The sequence below is a fragment of the Somniosus microcephalus genome, chromosome 9 (genome assembly GCF_052327205.1).
Source record: "Somniosus microcephalus isolate GS21.2 chromosome 9, FLI_Smic_1.0, whole genome shotgun sequence".
Classification (NCBI taxonomy): Eukaryota; Metazoa; Chordata; class Chondrichthyes; order Squaliformes; family Somniosidae; genus Somniosus; species Somniosus microcephalus.
In genome coordinates, this window is record NC_140995.1 from 213,298,496 (window position 1) to 213,320,573 (window position 22,078).

At 49.3% G+C, this 22,078-nt stretch overlaps 1 protein-coding gene across 4 annotated transcripts in view; it reads right to left on the reverse strand.

The window, feature by feature from the left end:
- Positions 1-22,078, reverse strand: part of anapc1 (anaphase promoting complex subunit 1) — a 234,040-nt gene that overhangs the window by 144,565 nt on the left and 67,397 nt on the right. For all 4 annotated transcript variants that reach the window (XM_085997868.1, XM_085997869.1, XM_085997866.1 and 1 more), the window contains exons 22-26: positions 12,063-12,141; positions 7,657-7,693; positions 7,471-7,541; positions 5,762-5,940; positions 3,748-3,974 (exon numbers count right to left, since the gene is read on the reverse strand). In XM_085997868.1, coding sequence (XP_085853994.1) covers positions 3,748-3,974; positions 5,762-5,940; positions 7,471-7,541; positions 7,657-7,693; positions 12,063-12,141 — 593 coding nt within the window. The remainder of the gene's footprint in view (positions 1-3,747; positions 3,975-5,761; positions 5,941-7,470; positions 7,542-7,656; positions 7,694-12,062; positions 12,142-22,078) is intronic.

Consider the following 22,078-nt stretch of genomic DNA (forward strand, 5'->3'; position numbering starts at 1 on the left):
GAGCAAGTTCCACATTCTAACCACTCTCTGGGTAAAGAAGTTTCTCCTGAATTCCCAATTGGATTTATTAGTGGCTATCTTGTATTTATGGCCCCTGGTTTTGGACTCCCCTATCCTGACTAATGATTATCTCATGCACAAAGAACTTGCTCTTTTGCCTTCTTTAATTAAAAAAAAAAAAAAAGTTGTGTGTTATATCAGGATAACTTAGCTGTAAAGATATGCAGGACAATAGTGATGAAGAACAGGGTGGTGTGGTGCATTGGTCCTCCAACAGATTGTAGGCCCCACATTCAAACCCACAATTTGCCCTTCCCCTCTGTACATCTACACACAGAAACCCGCCCCTCCATTCCTGTCCGCACCCACACACAGATCCTGCTCGAAAGGAGGAAGAGTTTTCTATCCAGGAAGGAATGGAAAAAAAAAATCAACGGCACTGTTACTGGAGGGTGCGCTTGCACACTCCCTAGTGGCCAACTGGAAATCTGCACTGCCAGAGACCGGCGCAGGGAACTTGCCTGCCAATGCGGCCAGGCAATGGTGCATCGAGCAAGGAACACAGGAACAGGAGCAGGCCATTCACCCCCTCACGCCTGTTCAACCATGATCTAATTGAATGGCAGATCTGCATCTCAACTCCATCTACCTGCCTGGGTTCCGTAACCCTTAATACCCTTGCCTCAGAAAAAAAATTACCCAAATCAGTTTTGAAATTTTCAATTGACCTAGCCTCAAAATCGGAGGGAAAATACTAAACATCTCTCTAAAAAATAGATTCACAATATTGGTGCCATAATATGATCCCTTGTCACAGTTTGCAATACAGGTTAGTTTTCCCCTCTCAAAATGGCTGCATTATAAAGCAGAAATTAGTGGCTTCATTTTACAAGCCAAGTGGTTGGGGGGGGGGGGGGGTCGTGTTTGGGAGGGGGAGGCTGGGCAGGGGGGCGATGGAGGTGGAAGGAAAGAGGGGAGGGGGAAATTCCAAAATTTCCACCAGGAATGCGTTTCATTTGTGAGTCAAGATGAGGTGAACAAAAGGGCAGGCCAGTAATATCCTGTTTATTGGAATTCAATAAACTGCTCTGCTGAGGTGTGCATTGTGTCAGAGCCCTGCCCAAACCACAGAAAGTAAATAGATCTGTCAAAAACAAGGTTCAGATTAAAACGTTTCAGTTCGATTCTCCCAATTTGGTGTAACCACTGGTTATAGCAATGAGTAGTCGAACCGTACCGAACAGGAAGGTCACAGGTTCAATCCCCGGTCTGTGCCAGATTAGTTCATCTCAGCCAGGTGTTGCACTCCCGATTTCTACTGGAGGTTCGTGCGGGGGCGTTAGGGGAGGGCAAGAGTGAATTTGGCGATGAGGCTCCCCTCACGGTTGAATCACCTGCCACCAATCATGTCTGGGCTCACAAATTAAGAATGGTCACTTGGCGAAGGCGCTGGAGGGTGACTAGCACCAGTGGAAACATAACCCAGCCTGGGGTCGATGCCTTCAAGGAGAAAACTGATGGCAGAAGAGGCTGGTAAAGAAAAGGAAATGCTGACTTTAGGTCTCATTCATAGAACAAAAGAACTGTGTTTATATAGCGTCTCTCATCATGTCAGGACGTCCCAAAGCGCTTTACAGCCAATGAAGTACTGTTGAAGTGTAGTCACTGTTTAGCGAACAGTAGCATAGTGGTTATGTTACTGGACTAATAATCCAAAAGTCTGGACTAATGATCCGGAGACATGAGTTCTAATCCCACCACGGCAGCTGGGGAATTTAAATTCAGTTAAATAAATCTGGAATAAAAAGCTAGCATCAGTAATGGTGACCATGTAACTACTGGATTATCGTTAAAAGCCCAGGGAAGGAAATCTGCCGTCCATATCCGGGCTGGCCTATGTGTAACTCCAGACCCACAGCAATGTGGTTGACTCTTAACTGCCCTCTGAAATGGCCTAGCAAACCACTCAGTTATATCAAACCGCTGTGGCAGACCACATGGACTGCAGCGGTTTAAGAAGGTGGCTCACCTTCAAGGGAAATTAGGGATGGGCAATAAATGCCGGCCATTCCAGCGACGCCCACATCCCGTGAATGAATTTTTTAAAACTGTTGTAATGTAGGCAACGCGGCAACCAATTTGCACACAGCAAGGTCCCACAAACAGCAATCAGATAATGCCCACATAATCGGTTTTAGGTGTTGGTTGAGGGATAAATATTGGCCAGGCAACTGGGGAAAACTCCCCTGCTCTTCTTCGAAATAGAGTCATGGCATCTTTAACGTCCACCTGAGGGGACTTGGTTTATCTGAAAGACAGCACCCCCTCAGTGACACTGAAGTGCCAGCCTAGATTTTGTGCTTAAATCTCTAGAGTGGGCCTTAAACCCACAATCTTCTCAATCAGAGGTGAGAGCTGACCCCTGCTGGAGAATCACTCATTATTCCATCAGAAAACCACGCCTAGCACAACACCTTGGGGGTAAAATTCGGTTGTTTTGTGCCTCCCGTTAGCGCCCAAAGAGGCGCAAAGCAACTAGCGCCCGGGTGCGGCGCCACTAACTCCTCCCGTGAAATTCAGCGGGAGGTTAGCGATGGCGGTAGCGCTCCGCGGCGTTGCGCCTCCGGCAATGATGTCATCGCTGTGCGCAGCATCCAGCTCGCGCCCCGGCCACAAACTTCGGTCGCACCCCCTGACTTACCACCAGACGCTATGTTCGACAGGGTCAGGGGGGCGTACGTGCGACCGGGGGTCGATAATTAAAGGGCAGGTGCCGGGCGGTCATTTTTTTTTGCTGGCCGCGTGCCAGCACCTGCCCCCTCTGCCGTTCCTCCATGGAGTGCCGGCTGCGCTCAGTGAGCCCGGCCCCCCGATCCCTGGTGGCCCAGCTGGGCCACGGATTGCGCTGTGCAAGGCCCATCCCCTTTAATAAAGGGGAGGAGAGCTTGTAGTACCGCGGCGCGACGTGCACCGTGGTGCTGCTGCACGTAGTGCCGCGATATTCCCTGGGAGCGCCCCAGAGGGAGGGGGAGCACTTCCAGTAGTGTCCTGCCTCCTGCTTGGGATGCTACCACTGAATTTCGGGCACGGGGGTGCTAGCTAACTTTTTCGGGGCTCTAAAAGTAGCACCCCGGCGAAGTTAGCGCCCCACAGAGGGCGCGACCCAATTTTTGCCCACTTGTACTGCCAAGTGATTATCTCCACAAATTAATCAATAGGTCACAATGGCACTCATGTTATGACTAATTTTTGTGATATATTCTCCCTTTCTTGGATCTTATTATTTTAGAACCAGAGACGTTCGCAGCAGAGACGAGGCCATTGAGCCCATCATGTATGTACCAGCTCTTTGATCGAGCTGAGGAAGCAGGCAGACCACCGACTCCAAGGCGTTCACAAACACTGCTCAGAAACTCCGCTGCAAGGAGATGTTCAAAGACAGCACAGAATCATTCTCCCTCTAGAGCACAGAATCATTCTCCCTCTCGATCGTTCCCTTCCCTCCATTCACCAATGGGTGAAATTCCTGTCCTCCACTTGCCATCCCTCAGAGGCTACGCGCCGAGATCTGCCTGGTGGATTGGGGACATAGACCCATGCTCCACTACTCCCATCACACGCCACGCCGGGGGCTCCAGTGTGCTCTCACGGCACCAACCCGCAAGTTTATAAAACTGTGACAATTGCAACTGGAATGAGCTTTGTGAAAATTAAGCGTGTGTGTGTGTGTGTGTGTGTGTGTTTTACCTGTTTTCTTTCTCCTCAATATACTCATGGTCACTCACTTCCGGCATCTGTACAACATTAACACGTACAGGGTGCGTGCTCTGAAGGAGACGTCGCACCTCCTGAACACGCAGATCTTCATTCCAGATTAAGGACATCAAATCCTGATTCATGTCATTCATTCCATCTTCCTCCTCCTCAGCTTCATTTCCAGGGGCTCCGTCAGATAGCAACAAGTGGCCAATAGCCTACAAATGAGAGCAGATTAGCAGACAGCAGTTTCTGGACACTTCAAAGAGGAATTGTTTGCAGTCGCATCATGGCTCAGTTGATTAAGGTGGTGAATCCTGTGTCTGTGCTGAGTTACCTGATCTGGGGGGGGGGTTTAAAATTAGCCTCAGTGCCCTGGATTAGGGAAGGGGATAAATTCCCAAGACTCCTGCTGCTGATCAGTTTTCAGTGAGCCCTGCTGGAAGTGTGTATATGCGGACATGAGGTTTGGACAAGACAGGGCTTTCCTGTGTAGCCTGTCCTCCCCCTGCAGTAGGCAGCTGTCACTCAGCTGAGATTCACATACGAACATTGACCACTTGGGCAAGGTAGTGTTGCTTGAGCAGAGCTCGTGGAACTGTACCCTGGCCAGGAGTCAACGCCTTCAGGACAAGGAGAGAGAGAAAAGTGGCAGAGAAAAGAGGGGAATATACAAACAGCAGGAAGGCTGCAGATCTCGGAGTAGGAGCCCCTCAACCTTGGCCATGAGTTGAGTGGCCGAGGACGAATAGACAGATGTTCAGGAGTACAATAGTTGTTTTTGATGAAACAATACAGTCATCTATAATCGGTAGTTTGAGGTCACATCGGTGGAGTGGTTTAGTTATTCCATGTATTATCATGTTGGAGAAATCAATTATTCCATACACAGCTATTCGTAACCTTCAACATTCACCAGTTTCAATTTAACGTAATCATTGCCTCTCCAGCAACAAGGCTAGATTGATACCGCTTTCCCATGCTTCCCTCCCTCTCGGCTATTCTGCTGTAACCATTTACACCTCTTCTGGACCCATCATTTATTTCTGTTCTGACGAAAGATCATCAGCCTAAACCGCCAGCCCTGCTTCTCTCTCCACAGATGTTGCCAACCTGGAGTGTTTCCAGCAGTATCTGCTTTTTATTTCTATATTTGTCTCATTATCACCTCCTTTTGTCAGTTAATCTCTCCTGCCTTCCACCCTATCACAGACCTCTTCCCTTGTTCTTTATCTGCCCCCTTTTCCCTGGCTCTGTTCTTGCTTAAAAGCTGTTCACCTGTAACTTCTTCCAGTTCTGATGAAAAGTCATCGACCTGAAACGTTAACTCTGTTTCTCCCTCCACAGATGCTGCCTGACCTGCTGAGTATCTCCAGCATTTTCTGTTTTTATTTAGATTTATACGGCCATTATCTCAATATATTTCATAAGTTTCTCTATACTGAAGCTACTGCTTTGGACCCTCGCTCAGCATTTCTTGGACCCTTCCTTAGTATCGCCTCAACCCTCCCTCGGCATCTCTTGGACCTGCCTGCCTTTGAAGGTCCCAGAACCATTACTGTAGCTGAAGCTGATCATACCACACAATGTAAAATTCAAACCATCATCTGTTCCCCTATACCCAAGGGACGTGGAACATGAGGCTCAAACCTGAACCTTCCGATTCAGAGGCAAGGGTCCAAGTGCAAAGGGTATACACTCTATAAAAAAATAAAAAATAAAAAATTTCCACAGCATTTTAAATACAAGGGCCTCATATCTCAGGTGAGAGGGTCACGTGTGTGAGGTTGCGCATTATATGCCAGATTTTATGGTAATTTCAGATTTGGATGCCTCTTACTTGCAGCTACTTCACAAGAAATGCCACCAGTTCCGACGTACATTTCTGCACAAATTCAACATCTAAGTTATGAAGGAATGGCATTTAATTTTTTCATTAAAACTAAATTCATAGTTGAGCATTCAGAGACAGCTCAGACTGCCAGAAAACGTAGCATGAACCTACGGATTTTGTCTTGTGCAGGTTTCCTTCGCGTGCCTGTTTGGAAAGGTCCTGCCGTCCAATAAGCGAACAGGCCGCTTCAGACCAATCGGAGGAAGGCTGCTCACGGCAGTGATAAATGGCATCCCGTATAGGGAGCGCAACCCCAAAGGGAACAGATTCCAAGTCCTTCAAGGTGAATCCTAGGAAAGTAATACAACACATGTGACATTTAGGCTGGATGTCCCTCCTTTACGAAGGCCGTGAATAGACAAACAACTGGTTCACACACAAACGCACAAAGCCTCTTACTCGGACTGGTGCAGGAAACTTTGTGATATCCGGCACCGACGGGACCGAGCTGTTGCCGATCTATCAAAACTGCCGGACATACAAAGTTAATGTTGAAGCATACGGAGGTTTTCATCTCCGTATCTGACAACAAACACTGTTGCTTAGCAACAGCTTGTAAACAGTCGGCCCGTACCTTGGAAGCGTCTCTGTAGCTTAGCAACAGCTTCAGAGAGACTTTCCAGAGCCCGACTGTTGAAAACAAAGCCACGAGAAGAAAAAAAAACCTAACAAAATGGCTCCTGATTTCTGCCGGTAGATCGAGGTTTCCGGACATACAACCTCCGGATAAACCAAAGTTTCCTGTATTTCCCTTTGAAGCCCAACAACACTGCAGTTTTTTCCTTTGGGGGATGTATGTCTCCCAAACACAGCACGGTTAAGGCAAAGAGCTCAGGGGACACACCTAACGGCTCAGCAAGCTTCTTCATTGCTGAGTTGCACCACACAGATTAGCAATGCCCCAAGTTTGATCCCCATCTGCGCTGAAATGGCTGATTGAAGCTGGGATGGCAGTAGATGCGCTACAAATGGCCTCAGCCGGCATGTGGAAACTCGGCAACCACAGGAGCGGGCCCCACTGTGATGCACCCCACATTCGAACAGCCACCCGACACTCTTCAACATGTAGATGACAGCCACTTGACACAAGGTCCGAGGGGGTGCCCGGCACCAGTTGAATTGCCCTGAACAAGGAGTCAACGTCTTCAGGAGAGGAGACGACGGTAAGGCTGGCACAAATGAAAAAGGAACTCGAAGTAGCAAACGGTAAATGTAAATCCACATACTACCGCACGGCATTGGGGTTCTGTGCCACTGGATTTACATATTTTATCATTGTCTGAAAGGGTGGTGTTGAGAGTCAATAGTAACTTTCAAAAGGGAATTGGACATATACTTAAAAAGGAAAAATTTGCAGAGCTATGGGGTAAGAGCAGGGCAGTGGGACTAATTGGATAGCCCTACCAAAGAGGCGGTGCAGGCACGGTGGGCCGAATGGCCTCCTTCTGCGCTGCATCATTCGATTTCCCCCAGCGTCTCCCACGACCATACACGTACCCCAAGCACAATGATGGGATGGAGCTCTGCTCCCACGTAGATGCAAACGGTGCTCTAAGACCAAAGTCAGAGAGCAGCCCACAATATCCGACTTCCCTTTGCTTCCCCCCCACCGCCCCCGACAAGGAGGAAGTAGTGGCCTCCGCGTGGCAGCCTTCCCCACAACAGCATGGTTCAGTTCTCAGAGCTCATAGTGTGGGGAAACTGCAACTGTCAACCCACTGGACTGTACGGTGTCCCTGTGCTCCGACTCGATGCACCAAAGGCCACGCCTGACCGGATAGCCCAAAATAATCAGTAATGTTTCAGTCTCGGAAGCTCACCTAGGTTTGTAAGCGAGACCACTAGCTTCGCCGCTAAGCTGGAGGACAAGGTGCACGGATTCAAACTGAGCCTGGAGAGAGAGAGAGAGAGAGAGAGAAATGTAACAGTAGGCAGGGGCTCGGCATCAGCCAGCGGCAGAACGACCAGGAGAAAATTGCAATGTTAACGGTTTCGACGTTCGTTACCTTTTGTTGTCTTCCTCCGCTTGCTGTTTCCTTTGCCCTGTTGAATAGTTTAGAACATGCAGCGGTTCAAAGGTGACAGAATTATTACATGACCGGATATCATTTTAACCTCAGCATGGTGTTCTTCTCCTTTACAGTGTGTGTTTCCACCATTTTCTGTTCTTTAATTTAGATTTCCAACATCTGCAGCTTCTTACAAAATAATCTCTCTTGTTTTTCTAAATGGACTCCCAGTGAAGGTCATCCTTACTCTCAAGTTTGTTCGAAAAATATGGTTAAAGAGAAATCAAAGATGAAATAAAGACAGCAGGGAAACTGTTTGTAAACCTGTGATTGACCCAATTTTAAAGAAAGGACAGAGCGAGTGCGAGACAGAGCGAGAGAGACAGACAGAGCGAGAGAGACAGACAGAGCGAGAGAGACAGACAGAGCGAGAGAGACAGACAGAGCGAGAGAGACAGACAGAGCGAGAGAGACAGACAGAGCGAGAGAGACAGACAGAGCGAGAGAGACAGACAGAGAGAAAGGGAGAGACAGAGAGAGGGAGAGACAGAGAGAGGGAGAGACAGAGAGAGGGAGAGACAGAGAGAGGGAGAGACAGAGAGAGGGAGAGACAGACAGAGAGAGAGAGAGAGAGAGAGAGAGACAGAGAGAGAGAGAGAGAGAGAGAGACAGAGAGACAGAGAGACAGACAGAGAGTGTAGTGTGCTACAACAAAATGCACTTATATAGTTTGTATCATTTTCTGTTTTTGTTTCAGATTTACAAATCTGCAGTTTTGTTTTCTTGAGTTTTGTTTGCATTCATATAGAGCTTATAACAAAATAAACACGCCAAGGTTCCTCACTGAAGAGAAACTGACACCAAGCAGCATTGTAGTTAAGCGAGATGACTAAAAGTATGGTTGAAAAGGAGGCTTTTAAAGGAGGAGAGAGAAATAATACAACAGAGGTTTAGGGAGGGTGTTCCAGAAAGTAGTTTCAGTACATAGATCTGAAGGCTCTGTCACTGATATTGGAGCGCAGAGAGAGGGACTCGCACAAAGCCAGAGTCAGTGGGCTGAAGCCACGGGCCGATCTGAAGGCTCTGTCACTGATATTGGAGCGCAGAGAGAGGGACTCGCACAAAGCCAGAGTCAGTGGGCTGAAGCCACGGGCCGATCTGAAGGCTCTGACACTGATATTGGAGCGCAGAGAGAGGGACTCGCACAAAGCCAGAGTCAGTGGGCTGAAGCCACGGGCCGATCTGAAGGCTCTGACACTGATATTGGAGCGCAGAGAGAGGGACTCGCACAAAGCCAGAGTCAGTGGGCTGAAGCCACGGGCCGATCTGAAGGCTCTGTCACTGATATTGGAGCGCAGAGAGAGGGACTCGCACAAAGCCAGAGTCAGTGGGCTGAAGCCACGGGCCGATCTGAAGGCAAGAATGAGAATTTTTAATTCCTGCTGTCAAAGCAAGGAGTTGCCATCAACAACATAAATCGGTTTTAAAATGCCTTAAGACTTCAGTCCTTATCAAGTGTCAATGTTCCAAGGTCATTTTTGCTTTTTTGGTTGCTTTTGTTTTTTGTGGCCTTTTTACAAAACTCCCCTCCCTCCCCCAATAGGTGTAAATTGCTTGTTGGAAATCTTGTGTTATACATATGAATAAGAGAGGCACTGAAAACAAAAGGTATATGCATTTCAAGTAGTGGCTCTTAGTTTACCTCATGCAGCTCCCAGCAATGACATGCAAAGCATGTCAACAGTGATGAATCTCTTCAATTACGCACTCTTTGTCTGCCTCTCAAACAATGCAACATTAGCTTGAAGGTCTCTTGATTAGAAGCTAAGTGGACTCGGGTTTCCCCAATAACTAAATGAATTTAACCATACAGATGAGCCGTACAGGTCAGCAGTGTCGGTTCCAGGCATCTCTGAAAGAATTGCAGTGCTCCTTTTTCCAGATGCCGATGAAAGTAGTGGAAGCGGAGACACTGAATGTTTTCAAGGGGAGACTGGATAGGCACTTGAGGGAAATAAACTTGCAGGGCTACGGGGATAGAGCGAGGAAACCGGACTGGCTGGATCGCTCTAGAGAGCTGGCACGGACTCGATGGGCCAAATGGCCTCCTTCTGTGCCGTTATGACTCTGTGACTCTATGAGACAGACAGAGAGCGAGACAGAGAGCGAGAGACAGACAGAGAGAGAGAGAGACAGAGAGAGAGAGAGAGACAGAGAGAGAGAGAGAGACAGAGAGAGACAGAGAGAGAGAGGGACAGAGAGAGAGAGAGACAGAGAGAGAGAGAGACAGAGAGAGAGACAGAGAGAGAGACAGAGAGAGAGACAGACAAAAATAAAAGAAAGGGAAGAATGAAATGAAAGAAAGACAAAAATTGCATTTGTATAGTGCCTTTCACTACCTCAGGATGTCCAAAGCGCTTTACAGACAATAAAGTACTTTTGAAGTGCAGTCACTGTTGTAATGTCGGGAAACGCGAAGCCAAATTGCGCACAGCAAGCTCCCACAAACAGCAATGAGATAAATGACCAGATAATCTGTTTGGTTGAGAGATAAATATCGGCCAGGGCCCCAGGGAGCTTCCTTACTCCGCTTCGAATAGTGCCGTGGGATCTAATCAGATGACATTTTAAGTATGACGTCTGGTGAGTGGAGGGCAACTGAATTCCCTTTGAACCCCTTCTGCTTATAGCTAACTTCTAGTTACTCATTGGTACAAGACTCCTAATACACACACACCATTTAATACAAGTATTTACCATCTTTTTTTCCCCTCTCCCCTTTGATTCTGCAGAACAGACTGACTAGGTGCTCCCAGGACTCCACCAATGCCCTTCCGAACTGGTTGCCTCGAAGAGTTTCCAAGAACAGCCTGGAGGGATGGGGATGGTTTTCTCTTTTTTTTTAAAATTCATTGATGGGATGTGGGTGTCGCTGGCTAGGCCTGCATTTAGTGCCCATCCCTAATTGCCCTTGAGAAGATGGTGGTGAGCCGCCTTCTTGAACCGCTGCAGTCTATATGGTGTAGGTACACCCACAATGCTGTTAGGAAGGGAGTTCCAGGATTTTGGCCCAGCGACAGTGAAGGAACGGCGATACAGGTCCAAGTCAGGATGGTGTGTGGCTTGGAGGGGAACTTGTAGGTGGTGATGTTCCCATGCGTCTGCTGCCCTTGTCCTTCTAAGTGGTAGAGGTCGCGGGTTTGGAAGGTGCTGTTGAAGGAGCTTTGGAGAGTTGCTGCAGTGCATCTTGTAGATGGTACACACTGCAGCCACGGTACGCCGGTGGTTGGCTAATACATACTTTCTGCTTTATGCCTCCAAACATTAATATGAGTGGTTCTTTGGGGATTTGGGTGGGGTGGGGGGGGGGGATTGGAGGTTGTGGGAGACAAGCAAACCTGCATCTCCTACCACTTACCTTTCCATAAAATGCTTTTTGTGTTGCTCCCAAAGATAGTCTTATCTAGAACACTGCACCAAAGTGATAAATTTAAAAGCATAAAATGTATTTTCAGGGACGTGGCAGCTTTAAGAGGCAGCTCCCCTGTGAATTCCTTTTCTGGGTCACATTCCTTGCTGCTCTTGTTGCCTTTAGCAGTAAGTGCATTTCAAAAACTATTCGTAGCCAAGCAAATTCTTTGGCTGTAGTTAAAACACACAAGTAGTTTTCTGGCAAACAAACGTGCCCAGCATATTTATTACTGGCTCTTAGGGAGGTAACTCCCGTGTGCACTTCAAGTACCTGGAGTCTTATACTCAGCAGGGCAGCTCTCCTGCTGCTGGTTTAATGTGCGTCAGAGGATGGAAGGGATTTCAACCCGGTCTGTGTTTATGCTCTCTCTCTGGTGTGTGGGTATTTTACCTGTTGGTTGCCAGCACTAGTGGAAAATGGATCAAGGTTGGACGTAGGTTGGTGGAATTGCTCCCCGCAGTAGCCCGCACTACCCACTGAAAGGAATATTTAGCCCACAGTCTTTGGCACAAACCTATCGCAAAATTGTGGTGCACATCAAACTGTTTGGTTCACAGAATCACAGAAACCCCACAGTGCAGATAGAGGCCATTTCGGCCCATCGAGCCTGCACCGACACATAGCCCACCCGATCCCCGTAACCCCACGTATTTAATCAATTTATCATAGCCAATCATCCTAACCTGCACATCTTTGGACTGTGGGAGGAAACCGGAGCACCCGGAGAAAACCCACGCAAACACGGGGAGAATGTACAAACTCCACACAGACAGTCACCCGAGGCCGGATTCGAACCCGGGTCCCTGGCGCTGTGAGGCAATAGTGCTAACCACTATGCCACCGTGCTTTGTTGTATTTACCATGAAAGTAGAACTTGCCCAGTGTTCTTCCCAAATATATCTGAATTTATATCTGAATAAAGACAAAGTACCTGCTGAGATTCTCGATAAATACATGGGTGGCTCATGGGAAAGTGCCTTTTCATCACCAAGTATGTACAATGCGAAACTCTGCAACACAAAAACAATGTACAATTTAGCTAGAGAATACCATGCACTACTCGCACCCTCGCATCATTTCCTCTGCCAAAGATCCATCCAGTTCCCTCATGAATTTGTCAAAAGCATTCCGGCTCCATTACCTCCCCGGACAGTCTGTTCCATATATTCAATACCTGCCTGAAGCAGTTACATTTAAATCGCCTGTCGACCTATTCCTCTTCCGACCTGAATTCCGTGCTCCCTGATTGCGCCCAAAGCGGAAACTGTACCCGTTCTGTTTAACTCTACCCTTTGCAGCACTTGTGAACTGTTCCGAGTGCCTGAGGAGCTAATTTCTGTGGCGTTCAGCTCGCTGATTTGACTGCATACTGTTAACAGTCCCACTCTCCCTAATGATGCTACTCCCGGTTCTCCACAGAGCATGTTTTGGGTAGCAAAATAAAAGTTCCAAGCATTTCACTTCTCCTTTGTTATTTTTCAGTGAGGGTACTGGGAGGTTCTCAGAGTGAAGGGTAGCTATAATTTCACCCCAAGTATGTAAGAAGATGTGGATAATCATCAGTGCAAAGCCTTCAATGGAGGTCTCTGGAGCAGACTACAAGCCACTGGAGTTTTGCATTCCTTTCAGATTCTGGGATCGCAGTTTGCAGGAATCATAAGAGCTTTGTTTTACAAATCATTCACAAATTTTGCAGTAGCTATTTGAATGCTGCCCCTATTAATGAAAGCAAGAGAGAATTGGTACACTATCCTGGATATATTCAGGAATATAATCTCCATGCATTAGTTTTAACAAATGCATAAAGGCATTCTTTGTAAATGCATTTATAGCTCATTAAAAATGACCACACAGGAAAGTATCAAGGAATCTGCTGCAGCTTACACTTGTACATCTTCTTTAGCATAGCAAAGCTCTTAAGATTCTTGCAAACTGCGATCCCAGAATCTGAAAGGAATGCAAAACTCCAATGCCAAGTTTCACAAAGATCGGTACACCAAGCAGAACTGGAAGGTTAGGGGAGGTGACCAAAGCCATGGTCAAAGAGGTAGGTTTTGAGGAACCTTTTTATAGAATATAGAATCATCGATCACAGGCGGCCATTTGGCCCAGCGTGCCCGTGTCGGCTCTTTAAAAAAAAATTCATTCCTGGGATGTGGGCGTCACTGGCAAGGCCAGCATTTATTGCCCATCCCTAACTTCCCTCGAGAAGGTGGTGGTGAGCCGCCTTCTTGAACCGCTGCAGTCCATGTGGTGAAGGTACTACCACAGTGCTGTTAGGTAGGGAGTTCCAGGATTTTGACCCAGCGACAATGAAGGAACAGCGATATATTTCCAACTCAGGATGGTGAGTGACTTGGAGGGGAACTTGGAGGTGATGGTGTTCCCATGCGCCTGCTGCCCTTGTCCTTCTAGGTGGAAGAGGTCACGGGTTTGGGAGGTGCTGCCAAAGAAGCCTTGGCGAGTTGCTGCCGTGCATCTTGCAGATGGTACACACTGCAGCCACGGTACGCTGGTGGTGGAGGGAGTGAATGTTTAAGGTGGTGGATGGGGTGCCAATCAAGCGGGCTGCCTTGTCCTGGATGATGTCGAGCTTCTTGAGTGTTGTTGGAGCTGCACTCATCCAGGCAAGTGGAGAGTTTTCCATCATACTCCAGACTTGTACCATGTAGATTGTGGAAAGGCTTTGGGGAGTCAGGAGGTGAGACATACGCCGTAGAATACCAAGCCTCTGGCCTGCTCTTTTAACTACAGTATTTATGTGGCTGGTCCAGTTAAGTTTCTGGTCAATGGTGACCCCCAGGATGTTGATGGTGGGGGATTTGGCGATGGTAATGTCGTTGAATGACAAGGGGCGGCGGTTAGACTCTTGCTTGTTGGAGATAGTCAGTGCCTGGCACTTTTATGGCGCAAATATTATCTGCCACTTATCAGCCCAAGCCTGAGTGTCATCCAGGTCTTGCTGCATTCGGGCATGGACTGCTTCATTATCTGAGGAGTTGCAAATGGAACTGAACACTGTGCAGTCATCAGCGAACATCCCCACTTCTGACCTTATGATGGAGGGAAGGTCATTGATGAAGCAGCTGAAGATGGGTGGGCCTAGGACATTGCCCTGAGGAACTCCTGCAGCGATGTCCTGGGGCTGAGATGATTGACCTCCAACAACCACAACCATCTTCCTTTGTGCTAGGTATGACTCCAGCCAGTGGAGAGTTTTCCCCGATTCCCATTGACAGAGCTATTCAATTAGTGCCACTCCCCCCTGCTCTTTCCCCATAGCCCTGTATCTTTTTCTTTTCAAGTATTTATCCAATTTCCTTTGGAAAGTTATTATAGAATCTGCTTCCACCACCCTTTCAGGCAGTGAATTCCAGATCATCACAGCTCACTGTATAAAAAAAATTCTTATCTTCCCCCTTGGTCCTTTTGCCAATTATCTTAAATCTGTGTCCTCTGGTTACCGTCCCTCCCACCAGTGCAAACAGTTTCTCCCCATTTACTCTATCAGAATCCTTCATAATTTTGAACACCTCTATTAAATCTCCTCCTCTGCTCTAAGGAGAACAACCCCAGCTTCTCTGGTCTCTCCAAATAACTGAGATCCCGCATCCCTGGTAAATCTCCTCTGCACCCTCTCCAAGGTCTTGATATCCTTCCTAAAGCTAGTAGGATGGAGATGCAACATGGGGGTGTGGGGGGGGGGGGGGAGAGGAAGAGGTTTATAAACAGCGTACAAGGGTATGACATGTCTAAAGCAGAACATGATGCGCTTGTGAAAAATTGTTTTGCTGGACAAGTTGAACGTATTGAAGGTCAATATGTTTAATTAGATACCTAAGATTTCTTTTTAATTTATAGATCCAACATCCAAGCATAAAACTGTTTTTGTTTGATTATTAAGGGGCTATTGTTGGAAAATGTTGAAATGAATCCAACTTAAATTGGTTTGTTTAGGAATACAGTGACCTGGTTGTTAGTGGGTTACTGGGAAACACTGATATACCAACTAATGTTTTCAACAGCTTTACCAGGGATAGAGAAAGTATATCCGAGAGGCATCACCAGCACAGGAAAATAAATTGAAATGTGAGTATGAAGCGAGGTGCTTGATTAAAAGAAAACTGCAAATGCTGAAAAATTAAAAATAAGCCGAAGAAGCTGGAAATATAGAGCAAACTGGACAGCATCTGGAAAAAGACAGGTTAACAATTTCAGGCAGAGTGCGTTCCTCATAACTGTTCTGAAACAACATCTCTACCTTGTAATATTAACCCATCTCTTCTCTTTCCCGATACCATTGTGGAATTCCACCATTTCCTGTTTCCATTCAATCACTGTTACAATGTAGCAGTGGCATTAAAAGGCAATGGAGGAATTTCGCTTTCAATTGGGTTTCAATCAGACAATGTACTTTTGAAAGAAATCTGTTGCTTCTTAAGAGGGTCAGAGGATGACGTGCTTTATACAGGATTGCTCAGGCCTTGTTTGGCTTCCCAGGCCGCAAAGATGCTTCGCCTGGAGCCCTGGAAGTCGCTCACACCAACGGGTCTTGGTGCCCTGATCTAGGGTTTATCCATCGATGTGGCAACATGCTGAGAATAGCCCTATCCAAATCTCCTAGGCCATAAAAAACCCGACAAAATCAACAAATTATAAAAATAGGACTTTGAGGGCCAGAATCCCCAGAGCTCATTAGTTTAGACATCTGCTTTTAGATTACATTCATAACTCATTAAAAAGGAAAAAAAAATTGCCGGGCTATGGGCAAAGAGCAGGGGGAGTGGGATTAATCGGATAGTTCTTCCAAAGAGCTGGCACAGGCATGATGGGCCGAATGGCCTCCTCCTGTGCTGTATGATTTGGTGATTCTATGTTCTCTGGTTTACTGTAATAAAAGGCCTCCTAGCCTTTGAACAGCTATTACTTCCTGATTTAGAAACAAAAAAAAATTTGGTTAGTTCTAAAACTATTCTCGACTGCTTTCAGACTAAATTCAGTTTTTGATGCAGTTAAAACCACTCTCACTCCCTGCAACAGGCGGAAGAACGATGCGTTTCCAAGCCTTGCTTTGGTCTAGCGCCCAGACATTTCTCGATGTTTAAGTCAAAATATAATAAAGCACACGCAATAATTGTTTCCTTCAAACTGGGTCACAAGAGTACGCTTCACACATATGCGAAGGGATTCAGTGCTAGTGATTCTCATGCTGGGGTGCACACTTCATCTTGTAAAAGTGCATTACACCGCCTACAGAAATCATCAAACTACACGCCAGCACTACAGCTATCTGCTGGCACCACCCACCCATTTCTGTACAAAACAAATAATTCATTTCAGTTACATTTACACTGACCAGACCAGTTTTGAAATGCGTCTTGGCTATAAAATTCTCTCTCTCTCTCTCTCTCTCTCTCTCTCTCTAAACGTGACGTGGCTCGAGTTCTGTACTTGGGTGTTTTTGAAGTACATCAAATATTGCAAGATTGGTGAGAGACTGCAACCTGTGCCCAGGTCCCACGAAACCTCACTGTGCCCCAGACCCACAGAAACTCACCCTGTGCCCCAGACCCACAGAACCTCACCCTGAGCCCAGACCCACAGAACCTCACTGTGCCCCAGACCCACAGAAACTCACCCTGTGCCCCAGACCCACAGAACCTCACCCTGTGCCCCAGACCCACAGAAACTCACCCTGAGCCCAGACCCACAGAACCTCACCGTGCCCAGACCCACAGAACCTCACCCTGAGCCCAGACCCACAGAACCTCACCGAGCCCAGACCCACAGAACCTCACCCTGAGCCCAGACCCACAGAACCTCACCGAGCCCAGACCCACAGAACCTCACCCTGAGCCCAGACCCACAGAAACTCACCGTGCCCAGACCCACAGAACCTCACCGTGTGCCCCAGACCCACAGAACATCACCCTGTGCCCCAGACCCACACCCTGAGCCCAGACCCACAGAACCTCACCCTGAGCCCAGACCCACAGAACTTCACCACCCTGAGCCCAGACCCACAGAACCTCACTGTGCCCCAGACGCACAGAACCTCACCCTGCGCCCAGACCCACAGAACCTCACCCTGTGCCCCAGACCCACAGAACCTCACCCTGTGCCCCAGACCCACAGAACCTCACCCTGAGCCCAGACCCACAGAACCTCACCCTGTGCCCAGACCCACAGAACCTCACCCTGTGCCCCAGACCCACAGAACCTCACCCTGTGCCCCAGACCCACACCGAGCCCAGACCCACAGAACCTCACTCTTTGATCCAGACCTACAGAACCTCACCCTGTGCCCCAGACCCACAGAACCTCACCCTGTGCCCAGACCCACAGCACCTCACCCTGAGCCCAGACCCACAGAACCTCACCCTGTGCCCAGACCCACAGAACCTCACCCTGTGCCCCAGACCCACAGAACCTCACCCTGTGCCCCAGACCCACAGAACCTCACCCTGTGCCCAGACCCACAGAACCTCACCCTGTGCCCAGACCCACAGAACCTCACCCTGTGCCCCAGACCCACAGAACCTCACCCTGTGCCCCAGACCCACAGAACCTCACCCTGTGCCCCAGACCCACAGAACCTCACCCTGTGCCCCAGACCCACAGAAAATCACCCTGTGCCCCAGACCCACAGAACCTCACCCTGTGCCCCAGACCCACAGAACCTCACCCTGTGCCCAGACCCACAGAACCTCACTGTGCCCCAGACCTACAGAAACTCATCTTGTGCCCAGACCCACAGAACCACACCCTGTGCCCCAGACCCACAGAAACTCACCCTGTGCCCCAGACCAACAGAACCTCACCCTGTGCCCAGACCCACAGAACCTCACCCTGTGCCCCAGACCACAGAACCTCACCCTGAGCCCAGACCAACAGAACATCACCCTGTGACTCACACCCACAGAACCTCACCCTGTGCCCCAGACCCACAGAATCTCACCCTGTGTCCACAGAACCTTACCCTGTACCCAGCAAACCCCACTGTGCCCCAGACCCACAGAACCACACCCTGTGCCCCAGACCCACAGAACCTCACCCTGTGCCCCAGACCCATAGAACCTCACCCTGTGCCCCACACCCACAGAACCTCACCCTGTGCCCCACACCCACAGAACCTCACCCTGTGCCCCAGACCCACAGAAACTCACCCTGTGCCCCAGACCCACAGAACTTCACCCTGTGCCCCAGACCCACAGAACCTCACCCTGTGCCCCACACCCACAGAACCTCACCCTGAGCCCAGACCCACAGAAACTCACCCTGTGCCCAGACCCTCACCCTGTGCCCCAGACCCACAGAACCTCACCCTGAGCCCAGACCCACAGAAACTCACTGTGCCCCAGACCCACAGAACCTCACCCTGTGCCCCAGACCCACAGAACCTCACCCTGTGCCCCAGACCCACAGAACCTCACCCTGTGCCCCAGACCCACAGAACCTCACCCTGTGCCCAGACCCACAGAACCTCACCCTGTGCCCAGACCCACAGAACCTCACCCTGTCCCCCAGACCCACAGAACCTCACCCCGTGCCCCAGACCCACAGAACCTCACCGAGCCCAGACCCACAGAACCTCACTCTTTGATCCAGACCTACAGAACCTCACCCTGTGCCCCAGACCCACAGAACCTCACCGAGCCCAGACCCACAGAACCTCACTCTTTGATCCAGACCTACAGAACCTCACCCTGTGCCCCAGACCCACAGAACCCCACCCTGTGCCCCAGACCCACAGAACCCCACCCTGTGCCCAGACCCACAGAACCCCACCCTGTGCCCAGACCCACAGAACCTCACCCTGTGCCCAGACCCACAGAACCTCACCCTGTGCCCAGACCCACAGAACCCCACCCTGTGCCCCAGACCCACAGAACCCCACCCTGTGCCCCAGACCCACAGAACCCCACCCTGTGCCCAGACCCACAGAACCCCACCCTGTGCCCAGACCCACAGAACCTCACCCTGTGCCCAGACCCACAGAACCTCACCCTGTGCCCAGACCCACAGAACCCCACCCTGTGCCCAGACCCACAGAACCTCACCCTGTGCCCCAGACCCACAGAACCCCACCCTGTGCCCAGACCCACAGAACCTCACCCTGTGCCCAGACCCACAGAACCTCACCCTGTGCCCAGACCCACAGAACCTCACCCTGTGCCCAGACCCACAGAACCCCACCCTGTGCCCAGACCCACAGAACCTCACCCTGTGCCCCAGACCCACAGAACCTCACGCTGAGCCCAGACCCACAGAATCTCACTGTGCCCCAGACCCACAGAACCTCACCCTGTGCCCCAGACCCACAGAACCTCACCGTGCCCAGAATCACAGAGATTCACCCTGTGCCCCAGACCCACAGAACCCCACCCTGTGCCCAGACCCACAGAACCTCACCCTGTGCCCAGACCCACAGAACCTCACCCTGTGCCCAGACCCACAGACCACACCCTGTGCCCCAGACCCACAGAACCTCACCCTGTGCCCCAGACCCACAGAACCTCACCCTGTGCCCAGACCCACAGAACCTCTGTGCCCCAGACCTACAGAAACTCATCTTGTGCCCAGACCCACAGACCACACCCTGTGCCCCAGACCCACAGACCACACCCTGTGCCCCAGACCCACAGAAACTCACCCTGTGCCCCAGCCCCACAGAACCTCACCCTGTGCCCAGACCCACAGAACCTCACCCTGTGCCCCAGACCCACAGAACCTCACCCTGTGCCCAGACCAACAGAACATCACCCTGTGTCCACAGAACCTTACCCTGTACCCAGCAAACCTCACCCTGTGCCCCAGACCCACAGAACCACACCCTGTGCCCCAGATCCACAGAACCTCACCCTGTGCCCCAGACCCACAGAACCTCACTGTGAGCCCAGACCCACAGAAACTCACCCTGTGACCCAGACCCACAGAACCTCACCCTGTGCCCAGGTGCCACAGAACCTCATCCTGTGCCCGACCCACAGAACCTCACCCTGTGCCCCAGACCCACAGAACCTCACCCTGTGCCCCAGACCCACAGAACCTCACCGTGAGCCCAGACCCACAGAAACTCACCTTGTGCCTAGACCCACAGAACCTCACCCTGTGCCCAGACCCACAGAATCTCAGCCTGTGCCCCAGACCCACAGAACCTCACCCTGTGCCCAGGTGCCACAGAACCTCACCCTGTGCCCCAGACCCACAGAACCTCACCCTGTGCCCCAGACCCACAGAACCTCACCCTGTGCCCCAGACCCACAAATCCTCACCCTGTGCTCCAGTCCCACAGAACCTGAGAAAAATAAGGCGGATAAACAACGGATTTTGCATGGAGACAGCTGGCTCCGTACCTGACATTACAACTCCAGATATAAGAACATAAGAAATAGCAACTGGAGTATGCCATTTGGCCCTTCGAGCCTGCTCCGCCATTCACCAAGATCGTGGCTGATCTTCTACCTCAACTCAACCTCCCGCACTATCCCCATATCCCTTAATTCTTTTAGTTCCCAAAAATTTATCGATCTCGGTCTTGAATATACTGTGTCTTTATGCATTTCTCCACTTCACCTGACGAAGGGGCAGCGCTCCGAAAGCTTGTGATTTCAAATAAAGCTGTTGGACTATAACCTGGTGTTGTGTGACTTCTTACATTTGTCCACTCCAGTCCAACTCCGGCATCTCCACGCCTTGAATATACTCAACAGCTGAGCATCCACAGCTCTCCGTTGTAGAGAATTCCAAAGATTCACAATCCTTTGAGTGAAGAAATTTCTCCTCATCTCAGTCTTAAATGGCCGACCCCTTATTTGGAAACTGTGACCGAATGTTATAGATTCCCCAGCATCTACCCTGTCAAGCCCCTTAAGAATTTTATATGTTTCAATTAAATCACCTCGCATTCTTCTAAACTCTAAGGAACTCGACTCAATCTCTCCTCATAGAACAATCCCCCCATCCCAGGAACCAGTCTAGTGAACCTTCGCTGCACTCTCTCTAAGGCAAGTATGTCTTTTCTTAGGTAAGGAGACCAGAACTGTACACAGTACTCCAGGTGTGGCCTCACCAATGCCCTGTATAATTGTGTAAGACTTATTTACTCGTATACTCTAATCCCCTTGGGTCGGAGCGATCATAATATGATCGAATTCTTCATTAAGATGGAGAATGAAGTAGTTGACTCAGAGACAAGGGTCCTCAATTTAAATAAAGGAAACTACGATGGTCTGAGGAGCGAGTTGGGTAGGATTGATTGGGGAATGGCACTCAAAGGGTTGATGGTGGATAGGCAATGGCAAACATTCAAAGACCGAATGGATGAGCTACAGAATTTGTTCATCCCAGTTTAGCATAAAAATAAAACAAAAAAGGTGACTCAACCGTGGCTAACAAGGGAAATTAGGGATAGCATAAGATCCAAGGAGAGGACATATAAATTGGCTAGAAAAAGCAATAATCCTGAGGATTGAGAGCAGTTTAGGAGTCAACAAAGGAGGACAAAGGGATTAATTAAGAAAGGGAAAATAGAATATGAGAGTAAGCTATCAGAGAACATAAAAACTGACTGTAAAAGCTTTTATAGCTATGTGAAGAGAAAAAGATTGGTGAAGTCAAACGTAGGTCCCTTGCAGTCAGAATCAGGGGAATTTATAATTGGAAACAAGGAAATGGCAGACCAACTAAATACATACTTTGGTTCTGTCTTCACAAAGGAGGACACAAATAACCTCCCAGAGATGCCGGGGAACATAGGGTCTGATGAAAGGGAGGAACTGAAAGAAATCAGTATTTGTAGGGAAATGGTGTTAGGAAAATTGATGGGACTGAAGGCTGATAAATCCCCAGGGCCTGATGGTCTACATCCCAGGGTACTTAAGGAAGTGGCCCTAGAGATAGTCGATGCATTGCTGGTCATCTTCCAGAACTCGATAGACTCTGGAA